Source organism: Hyperoodon ampullatus (genome assembly GCF_949752795.1).
Source record: "Hyperoodon ampullatus genome assembly, chromosome: 17".
Lineage (NCBI taxonomy): Eukaryota > Metazoa > Chordata > Mammalia > Artiodactyla > Ziphiidae > Hyperoodon > Hyperoodon ampullatus.
The window spans coordinates 70,882,012-70,902,705 of record NC_136930.1 but is presented as its reverse complement, the minus strand read 5'-3'; the positions used below and the strand labels follow the sequence as shown (position 1 = coordinate 70,902,705).

The following is a 20,694-nucleotide window of genomic DNA, read 5'->3' as shown; positions in this document are numbered from 1 at the left end:
TGTCAGAGGCTGCAGAAGGCTCTTTTGTCACGCAGGGAGGCTTGGTCAGTGTCAGTCTTTGAAAGTGTCCCTTTCAACTTTAAGAATTGAAGCTTTTCATAGAAATCAGTAGGTCGGAAACTGATGTCTCATTTGGGCTCACCTCTACACTTTTTGGCCCGTCTGCTCACATTTTGGCCATTCTCCTTTTCATTAGCAGTTCTACCAAGGAGCAGGTGTGGGGAATGAAAGGAGTCGAAACTCTCATGAGGCAGTTTATCCGCTTTGCTAGGAGAAGAATGGAACTGGCTCTCAAGCCTGAAGTTAGGTTTGTAGGACCATTTCTCATTTTAATTGCTTCTTCCTGCCTCTGTGCTCACTGACTACCCAGCACCGGCAGGGGAGCGTTTTTTGGTGGTTCTTTTTGATTTCTATGCAAATGCTAATATTTGCAAAATAATCTCATATAACTTGCTTATATGGAGATGAAAGCACTTCAGAAGATTTCAGCTTTTATTTTAACTTTGCAGATAATCATATATTGGCATTTTAGGTCTCTTATTCTCTGCTCAGTAGACAGGTGAGAAGCCTGGCTAATTTTTGCCTTTGTTCCAGATCCTTTTGTTTAATAAGCCCTCATAGGCCAAACCACGGGTTTCTTCTCCATGAAGGACGGAAAGTGGCATGTGCAGTGTAACACAAAGCATCCGGTGACCACGGTGTGGCCTTGACGGAGGGTGGGGTCCCTGGGGAAGGGTTTGGAGCAGGTTGGCTCACCAGAGAACGCCCCCACCCCCCACCCCCGAGTCTTGCTGTCTGAGAACTGCTCTCCTGGGAGTCACAGCATTTCCTTTACAGGCCAGGTCAGCACTTTCTCTGTGCTGGAGTGACAGATGAGAGGGGCAGGGGGAGGGCTCTGGACACGTGTCTGAGGAAGCCTGGGCAGACTCAGTAGTTGGTTGGGTGGTAAGAGAGAAGGGAAAGTCTAGGGTGACGCCCAGGTTTCTGTCTTTGCGTGAATAGCTGATTCTGCAGAAAGATCGTGAGTCTGAAATTGTGTGTGTTTATTTTGAGGTTCTTCCAGAGCATCCCTGTAGAAATGCCTGGAAGACAGTTGAAAATTCTATCTGTGGTTTGGGAGCCATCACAACTGGATATATATGGATATATCAGCACGTAAAAGCGATCATTGGAACCACAGTGGAAGAACAAAACAGACCCCAGGGCAGAACCTTGGAGAAAGTCAGCATTTCACCTCAGGCCTGGGAAGCAGATCTAGTAAAATAACCCGAGAAAGTTCAGAGCGAGAAAGAGAACCTGGTGATACAGTGCTGTCACCACGTTACGCGTCAGGGTGGGAGGTGGCAGCCAGTGGAAGGAGGGGGGCGAGGTCTGCAGAGGGAGCCCGGGCTGTACCCGCAGGAGCGGTTTGCCTGGGAGATCTGGGGGCCTGAGAGAGGAAGGGGATGGTATGGAGGCGGCAGGCAGGACGGCGTTTCGAGAGCGTGGGGTGGGAGGTGGCCTACAAGCCAGGAGTAGAGTGATTTAAACCGGGCCCAGGTAGATGGCTTTTCTTTTCATTTTCTTCCCTTCCTCCATCTCTTTCTCTCAATGGGGAGACTTCAGCACATCTCTAGGCTTGAAGAACCATGGAAAGAGGGGCTGATTGGAGTGTCAGAGAGGACTTTTCCTGTAGTCAGTGCATCCCACTTCAGAGATGCATGGTTCTGCTTTAGCTCTTCCAGGTGACAGTGGAGGAATATTGATGACTTGGACAGTTGAGAAGGCGAGGTGGATTTGAGGTCTCACCAGACACAGTGGTGTCTCAGCTCCCACAGACATAGTAAGGGTCGTGTAAATTGCTAAAACAGTAAATGTAAAATTGTAAAAACAGTAAATGCTTTCTTTGGCATCTTAGATACCAGTTTATGTTGGATCATTTAATTCTCACAGCAGCCTTACCAGGTAGTGGTATCATCCCCTTTGAATTGATAAGAGGCTCAAAGCTTAAAGGAGTTTCACTACTTGTCTAAAGTTCCACGGGCAGGCTGTGCTGGGGGTCAGTTGAACATGCCGCATCTGAGTCCCCTGCTGTCCTGTGGGCCTCTCTGTGCTCTTCCGTTCCCGCTGGGCCAGGAAGCTGCTTGTGTCACCAGACAGGCCCTGAATGCAAAACTGGGATTTCCATAGCCCTGTGCTGTATAGCTGTGTAGCACGTGACTCAGAGGGACACTTGATTTTGTCCTGACCGGGAGTAAGGGCCTGGGAAGGACAGGGATCCGGTTGTACATCCATCGCCTGGCCAGTGGATGGGTCTCAGTGGGCCTCCCAAGAGACCTGAGCAGGCGCCTCTTCCCTTCACCACTCTCTGCATCCCCCGAAGCAGTTGCAAGTTGGAGGATAAGACTGCACGAACGACCCGTTGGTGCCCTGATCCTAAAAGAGCCTTGTCTTGCCCAGGTCAGGGTGTTGGAAATAGATTTTATCAGGCAGACTTCCCTAAGGGGGGACAGTGATGTATATACGTGGTGCTTGCAGGTAAATGCTGTGGAGGAGTCCACTTAGTTAAAGAAGCAGGTGCATCAGGGAAGTAATGGTAAGGGGAGATGCTTGAATGGCATTCGCTTAAAAAAAAAAAGAAAAGTGATAGATTCCTGGGTTGCTTTCTGTTATTTTCTTCTTAAACAAGAACTATAAATCTGGGGTGGACAGCAAAGAAAAGAAATCAGAGCAGCCTCATTGAGCAGAGACCCCTCCTACCCTGGGGACCCCTGCCAGGTGACTTGGACGGTCCCTGCAGAGGCAGGACTCAGCTGCCCCAGGTTGGCGTCTTTTCCTGGAGCATTTCCCAGGGGGCGGCGTGCCCTGCCCAGGCCTTCCAGGAAGCGGACACTCCCAGGTGGGAGGGGCGTGGAGGAGGACTGGTGGCGGGGAGCTGGGCCTCCTTCTCGCGGGGGCTCGATGGCACGGGGCTGGCCTGGCCCTAACCCTCCTCCTTGTCGCTGCAGCCTTTCCGCTGCGCCCACTGCCACTACTCATGCAACATCTCGGGCTCCCTGAAGCGGCACTACAACAGGAAACACCCCAGCGAGGAGTACACCAACGTGGGCACCGGGGAGCTGGCGGCCGACGCGCTCATCCAGCAAGGTAGGCGAGCGGGCCGCGCCCGTCCTGCCCGGCCGAGCCCCACCACGGGGCGGCGCTGCGAGCTCCTGCGGCGCCGCCCCGACCCCTGAAGGGTCCTCAGCATCACTGCTGTCCTCCGCCTCCTCCTCGCTGTTTGTATCGTGTTACTTACGCCAGGATTGTATTACAGCGACCCTAACGGAACTCGTAAATGGACAAAGTGATAATTAACCCACAGATTTTACCACCCTTCCCATGATGTTCATTTGTCAGTACAGTCGTCCCTCGGTATCTGCGGGGGATCAGCTCCAGGACCCTCACGGATACCGCAGTCCGCGGAGGCTCGATCCCTTGTGTAAAATGGCAGAGAACAGTCAGCATTTGTATCTGCAGCCCCACGTTGGATGCGGAACCCGGGGATGCGAAGGGCTGACTGTATTGCCTTCTGTCCTTGGCCCGCGCACACATTTCGCACAAATGAAAGTTCATGGCTTACTTAACAACGGTTAACACACACATTTTGTTTTCCTTTGGTGCGCTGTCTTCCTACTTTACCCTCTGAGGGCTTTTCGCGATACAGCATCAAGTATTGTTTAACTATGCTCCTGTTGTTAACACGGTAGGGTTTCCAGATTTTTCTTTTATTGCAGTTGTAAATAATGCTGTACGGATCACAGTTATAGGTGGGATTCTTTAGATTATCCAAAAATATTTATTCAGTGCTCAGATTACTTATGCGTCTTGAAAAGGAAAAACTATTTAGAACATTTAAACTAAACAGAATGGATGAAAACCTCTAATATCATTGAAAAGTTTGGCGGGCTTTTGCTTCTTTTTTTTAAATAAATAATCACATTCCCACTTGAGAGGGTTTAGGTCACATGCTGTTGCCACACAGAGGAATGCTGTTGTATTTATATCTGCGCTTCGGTAATTCAGCTGGAAAATGATTGCAGCGTGCCATGAGTCAGTTGCTACTCTTTCCTGAATCCTGTGACTCTTTGAAGCTGAAGACCATTTTAGAAACCTGCCCCCGTAAACAGAGCTGTGGGATTGTAAACTCGGCTGCAGCTGGGGCCGCTCCTAGTTTTCCCATGCAGCGTGAAGCTCCACTTGCTGTAATCGCCATGAAAGGCATCTTAATGTAATGAAATGAATTGACTGTATCCTTCAGCACCTTTGGTGACAGGGCTGATGTACGGAGATGGATGAGCAGCAGAAAAAACTCGGGATAATTTTAATCCATCCGTCTGGGGTAATGGGAGCGTGGGCCTGGCATTGGCTTGAATGGCGGTTTCACGGAGCTGGAGGGCAGGAAGGTGTGATGCCATTTGGGCAAGCCACCCTCCTCTCTACCTGAGGCCCTGCACCTCAGGTGGAGTTCACAGCAGCCATCCCTTGTGATCGCGGGGAGAGTGAAACGAGAACACTTGAGTGTCTGGCACTCAATATATTTTCATGCCTTTCTTTTGTTTTTACTTTTTTTCTGAAAATATGCCAGTCCTTCTAGAGCTGGTGCATCTTTTTTTTTTTTTTTTTTTTTGTGGTACGCGGGCCTCTCACTGTTGTGGCCTCTCCCGCTGCGGAGCACAGTCTCCGGACGCGCAGGCTCAGCAGCCACAGCTCACGGGCCCAGCTGCTCCGCGGCATGTGGGACCTTCCTGGACCGGGGCACGAACCCATGTCCCCTGCACCAGCAGGCGGACTCTCAACCACTGCACCACCAGGGAAGCCCTGGTGCATCATTTTTGCTGACTCCCCTGTCTAGGAATCACAGAGGAGAGGATGGATCGCCTTAGAGTCACAGTAAATAACTGGAGTAGCGGGCTAGCGATTCGTTTTAACATCCTTCACACTCTTGGGTTGGATGGGCAGGAAATAGACGTTTACTGTGGCAGTTGGGACAGGCGTGGGGATCTGATTGATGACACTGTCATAGCTCCGTGCTTCCAAACTTTCATCATTGCCTTGCAGAAAATGTACTGAGGTCAAGTTGCTTCACACCCTAAGTTTTCACTTAAGTTTCCAGGACTCTCTCTAATCAATTGGCATTCCCTGACAGGGTCTGGGTTTTATTTCTAATCTTTGCAGGGCTATTTTTGGCCTTTGTGTGTGTGTGTGTGTGTGTGTGTGTGTGTGTATGTGTGTGTGTTTATTTATTTTTCCTATGCCCCCCTTTAAGAGACATATTGTGGAAGGAAACAACTAAATGTCTCTTGGCTCATAGGAGACATTGTGCCATTGTGTGTTGGCGGGAGAACTGTCTCTGTAAGCAGAGAGCTGGTTAACTGGGGTTGCAGCTCAGAGATCTCAAGAGCACACAGCTCTCGCTGTGGAGAGTGAAGGAGACAGGGAGAAAGTGGAACTGGATAAAACGACTGTCTTTGGAAACGATGAGGTGTTTGGTACCACTGGAATTTTCCATTTCCTTTTGATTAATTTCATATAATTCTCCCTATCCCCACTTGGTTGTTTTGGTTTTTGTTTTTTTTTTTTGCGGTATGCGGGCCTCTCACTGTTGTGGCCTCTCCCGCTGCGGAGCACAGGCTCTGGACGCGCAGGCTCAGCGGCCATGGCTCACGGGCCCAGCCGCTCCGCGGCATGTGGGACCTTCCCGGACCGGGGCACGAACCCGTGTCCCCTGCATCGGCAGGCGGACTCTCAACCACTGTGCCACCAGGGAAGCCCCTCCCACTTGGTTTTATTTTCATCTTCAGATCATTCCTCAAAAGATGTCTTTGTGGGACTTTATAATTTCTTGTTTTGAGATAGAGGAATATATGTTAAAATGATAATATAATGAAAAAACCCACAAATAAAATGTAGTTTTATCAAAATGATGCTAGTCTCCTGAAACCAATGCAGGGACTCCTTGTCCATCAGCTGTGTTTAAATGGTGTCGCATTGTGACACAGGCAGAGCCATCAATTGCTGGGGAAGATTCTCCTGCCCCCATGCTCAGGGGTTTGGGGAGGGTGTCCGTGCACAGCACTGCAGGAGAGGCGGGAAGAAGACCAAATAGGCTGAGGTTTCTGAGGAAAGGCACGTGGTGTTTTCCACGGAGTTTGGGTCATTTCCAGCGAGCTCTGGAATGGAGGCTGCTAGGGCAGCCACTCGTCGTGTTCTGTGAGTGTTTACCAGCTGGCTCTCCCGGGGCAGGGAGAAGGGAACCTGATTCGTAGCATTTGCCAATTTCTGTGCCGTGCATATTTCCGCCAGGGCCAATTTTAAGCTTCCAGTGTGAGGTCGCTGAGCTGGGAAGAGATGGTTCCAGCGGCCCCAGCACACCTCTGGTCCTGGGGGCACAGGTGCTGCTTCCAGCCGCATGCCAGCTGGGCCCCGTCAGGAGGCACCAGTTCCCTTGGGCTCCAGTGCTTTTTGTCAATTAGACTTGTACTGAATGCTACTTAAGTGTTTTATTCCCTGCTTGTGTTTTATGTACTTCTGATATTTTGAAAGCAGATCAGACAATCTCTTGTTTATTCTTCTCAGCCCATCACTTGTTCATTAATATGGATTCGAGGCGTTTCCCCCCAAAATACACATTTTTCACGTTGTATCGCTTCAGTGGGCCCGCCCCTTTTCTCCTTTTAAAATGCCCCTGATGAAGCTAGCTCAGGAGCTGGTTCACTAAATCACAGGTTGTGAAAGGCATCCGATGCTCTGATGCTGAGTGTCACAAACTCTCAGCTCATTCCTGGAGCTCACGGTGGGCTAACGATGGGGCTTAGCGGGCTGGTCCTTTTCCGGGGACCTCAAGGCCCTCCTTCAAGTCGCCCCAGGCGGTTGGCACGAGCGGAGGGTTGGGAGCACGGACCCTGGAGGCGGGTCTGTGATCACTGTGGCCCCTGGACCAGTTACTTACCTTCTCTGAGCACCAGGCTGCAAAGATGAGAGAGATCTTATTCTTGAAGATTCCAGACCCTGCCTGACATGTAACAAGTGCCTGATACATGGTTCAGATTCCCTAGCATGTTTATTCCCAAAGTCCTTCTTCACGGTGCATCTTGAGCTCCTCGTGTGTCCCACACTGTGCAAGGCACTGGGCTGTGGTGGCAGTTTTGCCCTTCCTGTCTGGGTTGGAGACAGAGGCTGGACAGCTCCTCCGTGTTCTGATCCTCTAACAGAAGGTACACCTTCCTCTTAACAGGCCCCATGTTGCTCACAGGAGGACAGTCATCTGCTTCTCCTGGGTGGTGTGCCTTAACTCAGGCTCCCCGTTTTAGGGTCAACTGAGCAAGGGTAGGTAATTAAGATAAGAAAAGATGTGAGGAAGAGGACCAGGAGAAGGCTTAGTCTTGTGGCATCTGCTAAAATCTTTGCGTTATTTTGAACAATTGTATTAGAAAAGTGTAAATATGTGTACATCCGTACCTTAGATGTACATTCACACCAGCTTCGGGGAAAATAGTATAGAAGAAAATCCAGAAACTATCAGTTAATCCAAAGTCCTTTATTTGACTTTTGGACCTTTTTATTTTAAAATTGTTTTTATTAGGGCCTGGATCCCATACCTTATTGGCAGGTGCTTCCAGTGCTGTGATGCTACGCCGTGTTGTTGGTTGTTATTTTATATGTTATCTTCTCTCTCACGAAGCCCTGTGGGGTTGGCGTCATCATTTCCATTTTAAAATGAGGAAGCGTAGGGAGGGAAAAGGACTGGCCCCGGCCACAAAGTGAGCCGGTGGTCAAGCCAGACCGGGGTCCTGATTCAGAGTCTGGCTTCTCACCATGGGTAGGCTGGATCTCAGATCCCAGGATTTTGAGGAGTGTGTGAGCGGACCAGGAGGGATGGGGGAGACCTTGCTTAAGCTCTGTTTACCAATTCCTCACTGGGGTTTGGAACGTCAGCCTGGCTTATAGTCAAATGCACTTTGTTTTTGCTCTGCAGTATTTCCCAAGTCCGATTTCGTATTTCACTTGTTAATAAAATCAAATTACTCTGTATCCACTTTCCTTTGATAATTAAGCTGCTTTTGGTCCAGTTACCCTTGAGTGCCTGTATTAGTTTCTTATTGCTGCTGTAATAAACGACCACAAACTTGGTGGTGGTTTAAAGCAACACGGATTTAAAGCAACACGGATTTAAAGCAACACGGATTTATTATCTTACCATATTCTGAAGGTCAGGAGTCCCAAGATGGGTCTCACAGGCTGAAGTCAAGTTTGCTAACAAGTCTGTATTCCTTCTGGGGTCTCTAGGGGAGGATCTGTTTTCTTGCCTTGTCCAGCTTCTAGACGCTGCCCACATTCCTTGGCTCATGTCCCTTCCTCCAAAGCCAGCCGTCTTTCTCAGGTTACGTCACTGGGGTCTGCTCTCCCACTCCCATCTTAGAAGGACCCTTGTGATTACATTAGGCCCATCCAGATAGTCCGGAATAATCCCCCATCTCAAGATCCTTACGTGAATCCTACCTCTGAGATCTCTTTTGCCATGGGAGGTCGCATAGTCACATGTTGCAGGGATTAGGATGTGAATATCTTTGGGGGGCCATTGTTCTGCTGACTTCGCTGCCTTTTATAAGGATATAAGCTTTAGCATTTTTACCTTGGTAGAAGAGAAAACCAAGACCCAGAGAATTTAAGGAAGTGGTCCTGAGTCACGTGAGCAAGTGCCAAATTCAGGTCTTCTGACTGTCCAACCCAGTGTCCCATGCCATTCTGGGAGTTATATTATTGAGAATGAAATTGAATTTTCCATAATGTCAGCCACTGCAAAGGAGTGCAAATAGTTTAATGCTCAAAATTCCTGCAGAATATACTGCATTCCAAAAAGAACAAAGGGCTCCATGATGGAATTTTAAAATTGCTCCTGAAATTCTATCCTTTGGCCTGGTTTGTCTTTCCTCAGGAGGAATTCGCGACTTGGGCGGTGGGGGGATGTTTAGGGTTTTGTGGTGCACACTTACTATCAATGCTGCAAGAAAATTCACCAGGCCTCCCCGTGACCTTTACTGAGTGTGGCCTAAGCATTTAATGAATTGAAATGGAAATTAATGTTTCTCAGCTTTAATGTCAATTAACTGGCATAGTTACACCTTCGGTCTAGATTACGTATTTCCATTTGTTGTTCTTTAATTAAAGCCACCATGGCAAAGGTGGACGTTTTAATTAATGTGGAGGCATTCTCATATTAATTTTAATTGAAACATAATATAAGGATGTTTGTCTCCCTAAATTAGTTTCTGTTAAAGAATAGCCCAGAAGGAACCTTCGATTTCATTTTAAAGCCTAAATTTAACCTTAGGTAGTTTGCTTGTGTTCATTGCCTCGTATTAAGTCTTTATAGAAGCAATGTGAGCTTAACCAAAAGAAAAGGTAGTGGTTCTCGTACCTTGGAGGGTTTTAAAAGATGATTGTAGGAAAATATTTCATTTTAGATGATTAATAAGCAATAACACAGAAGGTTAAAAAGTAAGTTTAATTATCCTCTGGGCAAGAAAGAACAAGCCCGTTTGATTTTGCCTTAAAAAAAGAGTGCAGTGTACTTGAGTTTCAGAAAACAAGCATCTGTTTGAGCTGCCTTTTCTGTAGAATGTTCTGGAAGTTCAGAATTGGTGTCTGTTGCCAGTCTTTGCGCTGACTCTGGTCCCTGTCTCTGTTGGACCCGCTGTGCTCTCCTGTGCCCTCCCGGCGTGGGAGGCCGAAAGTTTAAGGGGCTGTGCTGTCGGCCACCTGGGTTGGCTTCCGTTCCTTCTCATGACTTTCTGGGGGATTGCCCACCACCTCAGGTGATAGACAGGAAGCCCCGGTTACAGAACGGTGCTCTCTGAGAATCACTGACATGGAATTGATTCAGGAGAGCTAGCACATCCCAGCTGCATCTAGGAGATGCTTAGATTAGGTGACGCGTACGATGAGATTTGTCTAGTTCTTACATAATTTGTTAAGACACCTTGTCATGAGGACAGAATTCCTCTCCCTCCCTCCTTAGCGCCCCAGTGAGCAAGAAATAAATACTGACACTGGGAGGGCACAGGGAAGCACAGCAGGTCCGGCAGAGACAGGGGGCCGGGTCAGCAGACAGACTGACAACAACAGCAGGTGTCCTGAGAAGAGAAGGAGCTTGGGGAATGCAAAAGACAGAGAAAGGCGAGGATGGGGGGTGGGGAGGGGAGGGGACAAGCCTGGAGAGGCAGGCAGGGACCAGGCCACTGGGGTCACAGGCCACAGCAAGGAGCTGGGGTTTTATCCTGGGTGTGATGGGAAGACAGTAGAGGGTCTTACACCTATGTGAGATGTGATTCTGTTTGAGTTTTTAAGAGTGTTTATTTGCGTGCTGGGCGTAGAGCAGACAAACAGTGGCTGCGAGGAGACCAGTTAGGTGCCTGGTGGTCCCATCTCACTGCCCCGGCCAGCTCAGGGTGCACACCTGAGGGTGCCGGCACTTAGCCTGACTCTGGCCTGCTAAATGTCTGGTAGATTTGGAGGCCTGATGCTGGGACTACAGTTAGCCTCCTGAGGGGCTAGAGTTTGCTTCTGGAAGCACAACCTGTTAAATCACTTTGCTGTACACCTGAAACTAACACGACATTGTAAATCAACTCTACTTCATATAAACAGACAAATAAATAAGTGATTTTTGTCCAGCTCCTAATTTAGTTGCTGCTTCTGATATAATTTTAGAAAGATAGTCTTTGTGTGACTTTGTGTGTCGGTTTTTCTTTTTTTATCCTAGAGTTTTATATTCTCTTAATGAAAGCATCCAGATACTTCCTGGAACATGTGTAAGATTTAATGAATTAAATAAATAGTGACATTTCAGGATGTGACCAGCTTTTTGATTTGTCCTTTAGAAGGATATTCATATGGGAATTTATATCACTGGCTCCGCTTCTGATGTGAAGGAGACTGAGAATCTGGCCCTTGGGTCTTAGTGTTTTAGGACGAAGGAGATTGAGAAAAGCACCCATTGTCCTTCAGTTATTTTTTGCTTTCCAAATTATTTGTTATTTTCGAATAAAAACATGAAAAAATCATTTAAGCTGTTCAGCCACTTGGCCAAGGGAATTATGTTACTCATCTTAGTTCTCTCTGGCACCTAAAATATTACGTGTGTATCAGGTTCACTGCAAATTCTCATTTAATAAACGAAAAGAAATGCATTAAGTTTTAAACCTTTGCCCTGAAAAACACACATACTCTTGCTATTCTGTTTAATATTAAGGTAAGCTTGGACTGAAAGTACGTACTGGAGACAAAAAAATACATTCCTTAGATCTGAAGCATTTGAATGGAAGGCAGAATTCATGTGTTGTGAATGCTTCTTTTTACCTGTGTCTGTGCTTTCAGGTTGTTTGAAGTGTCCTGTGTGCAGCTTCGTTTATGGCACCAAATGGGAGTTCAACAGGCACTTGAAGAACAAGCATGGCCTGAAGCTGGTGGAGAACGAAGGAGATCCCAAGTGGGAGGTACTTTTTAAAGCATGGTATCGATTGTGACTTTCCTAAACGCAGATGACAAACCAGGCAAGCCCAGTGCTGTTCCTCAGAGCAGTGGGTTTTCTGGTTGGGAAACTTGGAAATCTTTTCAAACCCTGTCTCATATCTGAGGGGTACCACGGGGTGAGAGCCAGGCCATACATGTGACTTCTTACTCTGGGTTGCGTTTAGGCTGGTTTGTGAACGTCTGTGTTGGACTCGTCGATATTTTCACTTCTGTTATCACGAATTCAGAGTTTCAGAAGTTGCATCTGAAAGCAGAAGGCACACAGGGCATATATTGGCAGTCCTCACCCAGAGGGCAGGGCAGGGCCCATTTGCTGCTTCTAGGCCCTCCTCTCCTTCCACCGGAGGCATGTGCTTCTACCCGTCACCTTTGTTTTCCCCTCAGGTGTTGGAACCAGTTTCCTGACTGAATTGTATAAAAACCAGTAGCTGTATTTTAAAAGCCAGTAGTTGTTTCTCTTTTCAAGTACCAGGGGTCACACCAAATTGCAGTTTACCTTAGGCAGAGTTTCTCAAACTGAGTCCTGCTAAAGTTATGGCCCAGATAATTCTTTGTGGTAGAGGGCTGTGCTGTACATTTTAGAATGTTTCGTAGTATCACTGACCTCTACCCACTAGGATCCATTCACATACCCAGCTGTGAAAACCAGACTATCACAGACATTGCCAGTGTGCCCCAGGAGTCAAAATCACTCCCAATTGAGAACCACTTCCTGAGAACTTTCTAGGGCATTAGGGTATCCAGTGGGCTTACTCCAGTTAAGAATAAGGGCTTTGAAACAAATCCAATACCCCATGAAAAACAATAATACATCATGACAATGTGAGGAGTATTCCAGAATTCAGGGGAAGGGTTGTCCAGTAGGAGGGACTGTGTTAATGTGTCCATGTAACCCATCATAATGAGAGAACTAGGGAGAAAAATGAAATGATCATCTTCATAGATGCAGAAAAGGCATCTATGAAAATTTGACAAAATTCAGCATCCATTGATTAAAAACAGTCAATAAAGTAGAATTTGATGAATACATCTTTAAGATGAAAAGCAAAATGTATGTGTTTCAGCCCAAAAGCTGGCATCCTAGACTAGGGGGTTTCTTGTTAGAGTTGGGAACAGGATGAGGGTGCCCCAGGGGCTCTGGTTTTTAGCATCACGTGGGAGGCCTCAGCTGGTGTGTTGGACAAAGGCAGAGTAAATAGAGACATAAGAATCGGAAGAGAAGAAATAAAGTATCTCTGTAGACACAGGATTATGTTTTTGAAAATCTGAAAGAATAAGTGAAAATCTACTACACACAATAAGCAGCAGATTAAAACATCAATATACAATAATCAATGAGTTATCTATAGAGAGAACCTAGAGCAAAGGAACAGAGATTTAAAAAAAAAAAAGAGATATTTTACAAATACGAGAAGAAAACATAAGTGAATTCATTTATAAATTGGGAGTGTGGAGAACTTTCCTAACTGTAACTCAAAATCCAGATTCAATTAGGGAAAAGACTGAAAAAAAAGTGACCATGTAAAAAAATTTTAAAACTACTATGTAAAAGAACTCAAGAAGTAGAGGGGCAAATGACAAAAAAATATTTTCAGTCATATCATAGAAAAAAGGGTGAATATCTTTACATTATAAAAGGCTTCTAGAAATACTGATGAAAAGGATCGACAACCCAGTGGACGAGAGATAAGAAAGGTTCATAGAAAAAGAAATGCAAATGACCTTGAATATCTGAAAGCACGATCAACCTCCCACATAATAAATGTGAGTAAAACTTGACAGAGATAGAATTTCTTACCTAGTAGACTGGCAAGAATCCAGAAGTTTTGACATCATCTCTGCTGGAGAGGCTGAAGGGAAATATGCACTCTCATTCATTGCTGGTGGGAATGCAAAACGATGTGACCTTTATGAAGGGGAATTTAGCAGTATCTACTAAAATTACATATGTGTTTCTTTTTCCATTAACTAGACGATCCCACCGTTAGAAAATTATCCCAAAGTTATACTGACAAAAATGAGGAAAGATGTCTGCACAAGGCTATTTATTGCAGCACTGTTATATATAATATGTAGATAGATTTTGTGTGTGTGTGTGTACATCAATAGATTGATGTAGAAATAATTCCAGATATATGTGTGTACGTGGTTAGTATACATACATGTATTTCTTAGCTTTTTGTGCTTAGAGGGCCTAGAAGCAGTGACACCCCGCTGGTAATGAGCACACCTAGAATGCAGATCTTGGTTTCTCAGGATTCTCCAACAAAAGGAACCAGGGTCCCTTTGAAAAGTGGTTGATTCCAGGGCTGAGGCAGAAATTATCTAAGTTGATCCTGGAGCATTTTGCAGTACTAGAAAGTAACAACGTGCTCCACAAAAATAAGATGGAGGCATGCCAAAAGGACACAGGAGACAACCCAAAGAGTTCCTAATGGCCCAGAGCTAGAACAATTTGAGTAACAAAGTAAATCATGATGGTATTGGACTAAAACTGAAAGAATAGAATAAATATCTATGCATTCATACTGACATAAATAAATGATTGAATAAATGGTGAAGAAGGAACAGTTCTTCCCCGCAGAAGAATTCTGATTAATAAATGTAGAAAGAATGAGGGAAATAGAAAATCACCATGAGAACACCACAGTAATAATTGCAGCAGGCAAGATCCATTGATGAATGCTAGAATTAGTAGACAGAAGTTTAAGGAGAAATACAGTACTTATGTAGCCTCAAAATATCTCCCCCTAAATAATTATTAATTATAGAGGGAAAAGTAGTAACTTCACAGTGGAGACGCCTGGCAGACACCACCTTAACCACATGATCAAGGTCAGCATCCTCAGTAGTAAGACGTAGTGACTTCACGTGCCCCCTGATATGATGTGGTCAGAAGGGCAGCCACCTCGTGGTGCTCTTCAAAAACTCCTCAGCCTCCACCTAATCATGGGAGACCATCCGATATATCCAAACGATATGATGATGTGGATGGTCATATGCCTGACCAGTTTTCTTCAGGAGTGTCTGAAGAACTGTCAGAGGTTGGAGGAGACTTCGGAGTTGTGGCCGCTCAATGCACTGTGGGGTCCTGGATTGGATCCTGGAACAGAAAAAGGAAAAGCCGGTGGAAAAGCCAGTGGAATCTGATATTGTACCAATGTTGATATCTTGGTTCGATCATTGTACCATGGTTACAGCAGATGTCAGCATTAGGGGAAGTGGGATGAAGGGTATGTGGGAAGTCTCTGTATTTTTTTTGGAACTCTTTTGTAAATCTAAAATTATTTCAAAATAAAAGTTATAAAAAGGGAGGAAAGCATAGGTAGAAAAGGCAGGGAGATAACAAGATGGAGAGGGTAGGAGAGAAGCTAAACTTGTCTTAGCAGACCCACTGTGCAGACTTGACTCTGAAACTCTGATATAAATATAAGAAATACATTTCTTATGTAATAAAAAAAACAAAAGTACACTTTAAAAAGCAAGCCCTAACCCTAAAAATTGAGAATAGAATGAAATAAAGTATCTGAACTATATATCAAAACGATGGCAGAACTACATAGAGAAGGACTATTTCAAGAGACTTTAAGATAGAAATTTGATTGTTCCTCCCTAGTGGGATATAACCTAAGGGCAAAAAGAACTGCAAAAAAAACATACTGTTTTCAGTTATTCCACTGTCAGTGGTAGGGTTGATATTGTTACTCCAAGGCTGTTGTTAGTGTCTACAGACTGAAGTGAAGCACATCAAGTGTGTTTAAATCCATGAGCTTATAATGACACTGGGAGAAAAATCCTTAGTCACCTTTGTAGGATATTAGGGAATCAACTCTATTTTGATAAATAAAACTCTGTTTTGGTAAATAAAGGCTCAGAATCAAACAGTTTTTCTACCTCATCTAAGTAAACTATATCTCAGAGTAACCGAATGTTTGTGGAGAGACGTTTCTTTTTATAGAAGTATTCCAGCTAACAAATGAAGATTTACAGTATTGCCATTTTGCAACCCTCCACTGATGTCATGTCTAAGCGATGACCATCAGTCTCCTGCCAACGCGGCAAAAACAGAGACACTCAGACATAGAGTGTCTCCTGATGGAAATACACTATGTTACCCATGGAGCCTTCCTGCCAAAAAGGGAACTGATACCTAATTAAGCTTCTGCGTCTGACTTCCAGTTTGCAGGAAATACAGTGGACAAGGGAACATATTCAATGTTTCCATGTTGGTGCAGTCAGCAAAAGCCAGACTGTTGGAAACTCTGAAGGCAAACGACCACTTTTCCCAACAAAACTATAAGCAGGGGAGAAAGAGTGGAGGGAGAGCCTATAAATGCAAGTCTTATGAGACTTTTATCAGTCAGTTCTAATATATGGATTTCAATAACTTACTTAAATATGACTTGTAGAACAAGTTGTGAAAAAATGAGGTAATTGGGGAAATTAGAACACCATTTAGATATGTGAAGATATTAAGGAACTACTGTTAAGTGTTTTGAGTGTGACGGTGGTGTTGTAGTTATGGTTGGAAGGAGTTTTACCTTTTACAGATACGTTCTAAAATATTGATAGATAAATTGACATGACATCCACATTTGCTTCAAAATCAAAGGACAGTTGTGTGGAGTGCATGGGGAGATAGGCAAAACAGGACTGGCCATGAGCTGATGGTTGTTGAGGTTGGGTGATGTGTACGTGGAGGTTCACCTCTCTGTCTTGTGTATGTTTGACATTTTCTATAAGAAAATTTAAGGAGTATGTTAAAGCACTGTCTATAAAACGCTGGGGTTACTGTCTAGTCCCCAGTAGGCCTACAGTAAATGGCAGCTGCCATGGTTATTGGAGGTGGTGGTGTCACCAGCATCAATGTCACATCCTCATCTGTGGGAAACAGTCAGTCCTCTGGTGTTTCAAGTTCACACTTGCAAGGATTTGCTCTCTGTTACACATAGACATTGGAATGCCGGTTCCTGCTGTGGAGCACCATCTCTCCTGGCCAGTTGGCGCTTTCATTAGCGCAGTCATGGCGCTCTCCTCTGGAGGTCTCGCTTCCTTACAGATCCTGACGCCTTCAGCAGAGCTGTGACTCAATAAAAATAGTTGACACCAAGCCACGCACTAGACTCCAGAAGTGAGACAGTAGAGCAGCTAAGAAGCTGGGCAGGGGGTGGTCCCCGTGTGACGACAAGCTGCCTGTTAACAGCAGCTGGGCTGTTGCCAGCCTGCCAGGAATGCCCTGTAAAGCACTGTCCTTCCCACAGATGGTTATTACAAAGAGTACCCCAAAGAGGGGAAGCCAGTGCATGCCCATCCCGTTCATCACAGGCTAAGCCATTCCTCGGATCCAATCAGTGTTGGCCACTATGTTGCTTAATGGTACTTAAAAGGAAATATGCTTCTGTTTGTTCATTTATGCATTCATCAGACATTTATTGGGTGTCTACTAAATGTCAGGCTGGAAATGCCTAAATGAACTTGACCACTTGGCTGTAAAAGAATAATCACATTCTATTCTGAACCTGTGTGAGTAACTGATAAGTGCTTATAGAGCGTGATCACTTTGGCTCCTATAAATTGTATGTAAAATCTCCTTTTTGTTCTTTATTGGTGGCATTCATGTTTCCTGCCTTGCAGTTCCAGAAGGAGGTGATTATCAATATCTAGTTCTTGTGAAAATTCCATCCCACCTCTTCTCTCCTTAGGTATAAGATACCTGTGAATGTCTCTTTAGCTTCTCCTACTCTCATGGGTCCTGATTTTGCACAGATATATTTTCTCTGGTCAGTTGTATTTCTCATATCCTTCCTATAAAAATCAGAGCAGCATGAGTAGCTAAGATTTGCTGAGATCTTGCTCTGTGCCGGGACCCGTGCTCGAAGCTTGCCGGGACCCGTGCTCGAAGCTTGCCGAGTGTTATATGATTACCGTCACCACTGCTGTGCCTTCCTCTCGGCCTCACGGCAGGAGGCCCGGGCACAGGGGAGATAAGGGCAGTGTTGGTGGCCATGGGAAGAGCAGAGGGGACAGCAGAAGAGCACACATGAGAACCTCTGAGCGTGTGTCATCCCTAGTTATGAACAGCATACTCCGCTCCCTACGGCAAGAATGTGTTGCAGGCAGCTTTCCACTGACGCTGGTTTTAAAAAGTCTCCACACTTGCAAAGAGAAGTTTTGTCTTTGGGAAGTAGGTTTGTACTGGAGCACTGATTTCTCAGGGGCGCCTGCTTAATGAGCTGCTGCAAAAGCGTTGCTTATGTGCATTTGTTTTGTCTTAATCCATTATCCTGGGACTTCTGGGTAATCGGTGATCTTCTAGAAGGTCACATGGATGATACTGTGGTTTTTTTTAGCCAGCAACAGAAACTCCGGAGGAGCCCTCCACCCAGTACCTGCATATCACCGAAGCCGAAGAGGATGTCCAGGGCACACAGGCAGCGGTGGCTGCCCTCCAGGACCTGAGATACACCTCAGAGAGTGGTGAGAGCATGCCCCCCGCCTTCCTCTGACACCTTAGAACTGGCCTTTGATAGACACGCTGAATGAATGACGTTACGGATGAATTATGTCCGCCAGTTGATCTCCTTCCACTGCATTCTGACCACTGGAGTGGTCCCATTATCAGGCTTGGAGGTAGAGCTCTCCTTCAGTGTTCTAGAACAGGACCCCGGCCAAGGTGGTGCCACCTAACAGGGTTGCCGGATGTCCACACATATGATCACCGCTCAGAACAGGGAGAAGCAGGTCCTACTGTCCTCACTTCACAGGTGCGGAAGATTGCCTCCTTGTAAACGGTGGGATGAGGGTCATCCACTGGTTGGGTGTTGGAGCTGGTCTTGGAATCGAGGTCTCCTGACTTCTTGTTGGGACTGCCCACTTCCCAGTTCGTCTGAAAAGCCCCAAGTCAGGATTTTTGTGTCAAATGTCATCAGTTCCAAATGTTCGATCAATTTGAAAAAACAGACCACTGTGCCACCCTAGTGGCAGCTGGGGCATTGTGCTTAGAAAACATTTTCTTGGTGCTCTTTTCAAAACAGGAAAGGAGTATGAGTTAATATAGTGTACCACAGCCCTCTATGTATTGGGGGGACAGAGGTCAAGCAAGTGGGATTAGAGGAGGCATTAAGTGAAGTCAGCTGGTGATAGGAGACAGGAAATTGCCGTTTCATCCAGCTCTTACATCCCTAAGCCCCAGGTTGTAAGAAGGGTGCGCAGAAAACCCCTTTGGGCCGGTCACTTTGGGGAAGATTCATTGCTGGTGCTGTGCTCACCGGGGGATTTGGGAGACCGCTCTGCAGCCTGGGAGAGAAGCAGGCTCTGCAGATGGGGCGTCTAGGTGCCGGCTCTTGGTGCGGTTCCCAGAGCTGACGCCATGTCTCAGTGTGTTTCCTTCCCCATGTCCAGTGACTTCAGCGATTGCTCAAGCCCTGCCAGGACAGCCTGTCCATCTTCATCCCCCACCAGCGTTCACTCCCTCCCTCCTTCAGGCCCTCGGCATCTCCTCCTGGCTCTTAGGAAGCACTGCAGACTTGGCAGCTTGGCATTCGGGCCACCTGCTCTGGGCTCTGGGCTCCCTGCTCTGCATCTCTGGCCACCTTGGAGCTGTGCCCTCCTGGGCCAGACTCTGCCGTTCTTGGTGTGAGCTGTGTTTCTCACCCACACGCTCCTGTGCCCTCTGGGGCCTGGTCTGTTCCCCTGCCCGCATAGCACTTTTTCTGGCGAACACGTCTTCATCTTCAGTATTCAGATGGTGTGTCATCTCCCGGGAGCCCGCCTGACTTTCCCACAGAGCTCCCTAGTCACCCCCCTGATATGGAACTGACCAGGGGCTGTATGATTTGCTTACGGTCCATCTCAGTCACCTGTGAGCCCTGGAAGGGGTTGCGGGGAGGCAGCGTTAGATCTTTGTCTGGATCCCAGCTGTCCCCAGCCTTTCTGGCACCAGGGACCATTTTTGTGGAAGACAGTTTTTCCAAGGGCGGGGGGAGAGGATGCTTTCGGGATGATTCAAGCACATTACATTTATCATGCACTTTATTTCGATTACTGTTACATCAGCTCCACCTCAGATCATCAGGCATTAGATCCCGGGGGTTGGGGACCCCTGTTGTATCCCACTGGGAACCATGTTCCTGGCTGACAGTTCAGACTTGATAAGTGGTCATTGAGGGAGTAAATGGATGAGGAATTAAACTCTTATTTCAGTACATTTTTTAAGGTCAGTGTTTTGTTTAGCGTTTAGATGTTTAGAGTGGTTGGCTGCAAGGCAGAGTTGAAACCCGCCCCCCTGCCGAAGGAGAGTGTGTGTGTAGGAGAGAATAGGTGTGTGTAGGGGATGCTAGCCTGGTGCATGGTGAACAGGTGCTAATGTCATTGCCTCAGTTGTATGCCACGTCCTACCCTCTGTGTAGAACACGTTGAATTCCCTTCCCTCAGCAATTACTGATTCGCATTGGAACGTGGCTCGCAGAAAGTCATCCAGGAGTATGTAGACATTGGTGGAGACTTCATAATATTACGCTAGCCTGGAGATCAGGTAGTAATTTCCCTCTTAGTGAAGTGATGGTCAGGGTCAGAGTGCTGTGTTCCAGAGACTCACAGATGGCCAAGCAGATGGCGAGAGCTGAGTGAAAGGGCACACTCAGTAGCTGCCCTGATGATACGGATTACAGTCTTTTGAGATGATTAAAAGAGAATCCTCGGCTTACGTTAATTTAGAATTCTACAGCCCACTGGTTTGATAACTGAGCACCCTTGGGTGCCCTGCCCGTCTCCTGCGTCATTTATCTGGCACACGCTCACTGCCCACCTCCCATGCCTGTGCTCAGGGAGAACCAGCTCTGTGGTTTGACGTCATAGCTGGTGCTTCTCAGGAGTTTCTGTTTTGAGAGGCAGTCCCGTATCAACAAGTTTGGATTCAGAACATCTGGGCTTGAGCCCTGGCTTTGTGACGTAACTGACCCAAGGGCCTAAGACAATCCTCTTCCATTTTTTTGCAGTGAGGTGAGTAATCTATAAAGTGGGGATAATAGTGGCACAATGTCATCTCCTCACAGGTTGTTTGGAGTTCTGAGATGTTCTTATGGAGAGTGCATTGTCGGCTGTGAAGTACCATGCACATTATTTCTGTGGTCAAAATGAGCA

The 20,694-nt window shown here is 46.4% G+C and overlaps 1 protein-coding gene across 5 annotated transcripts in view; it reads left to right on the top strand.

Moving 5' to 3' along the window:
* Positions 1-20,694, top strand: part of ZFAT (zinc finger and AT-hook domain containing) — a gene marked incomplete at both ends in the record, with an annotated part of 174,332 nt that overhangs the window by 124,797 nt on the left and 28,841 nt on the right. For 2 of the 5 annotated variants that reach the window (XM_079722448.1, XM_079722452.1), the window contains 3 exons: positions 2,988-3,126; positions 11,398-11,516; positions 17,904-18,030. In XM_079722448.1, the coding sequence (XP_079578574.1) occupies positions 2,988-3,126; positions 11,398-11,516; positions 17,904-18,030 (385 nt within the window). The remainder of the gene's footprint in view (positions 1-2,987; positions 3,127-11,397; positions 11,517-17,903; positions 18,031-20,694) is intronic. The other 3 variants (XM_079722451.1, XM_079722450.1, XM_079722449.1) reach the window with 2 other exon arrangements.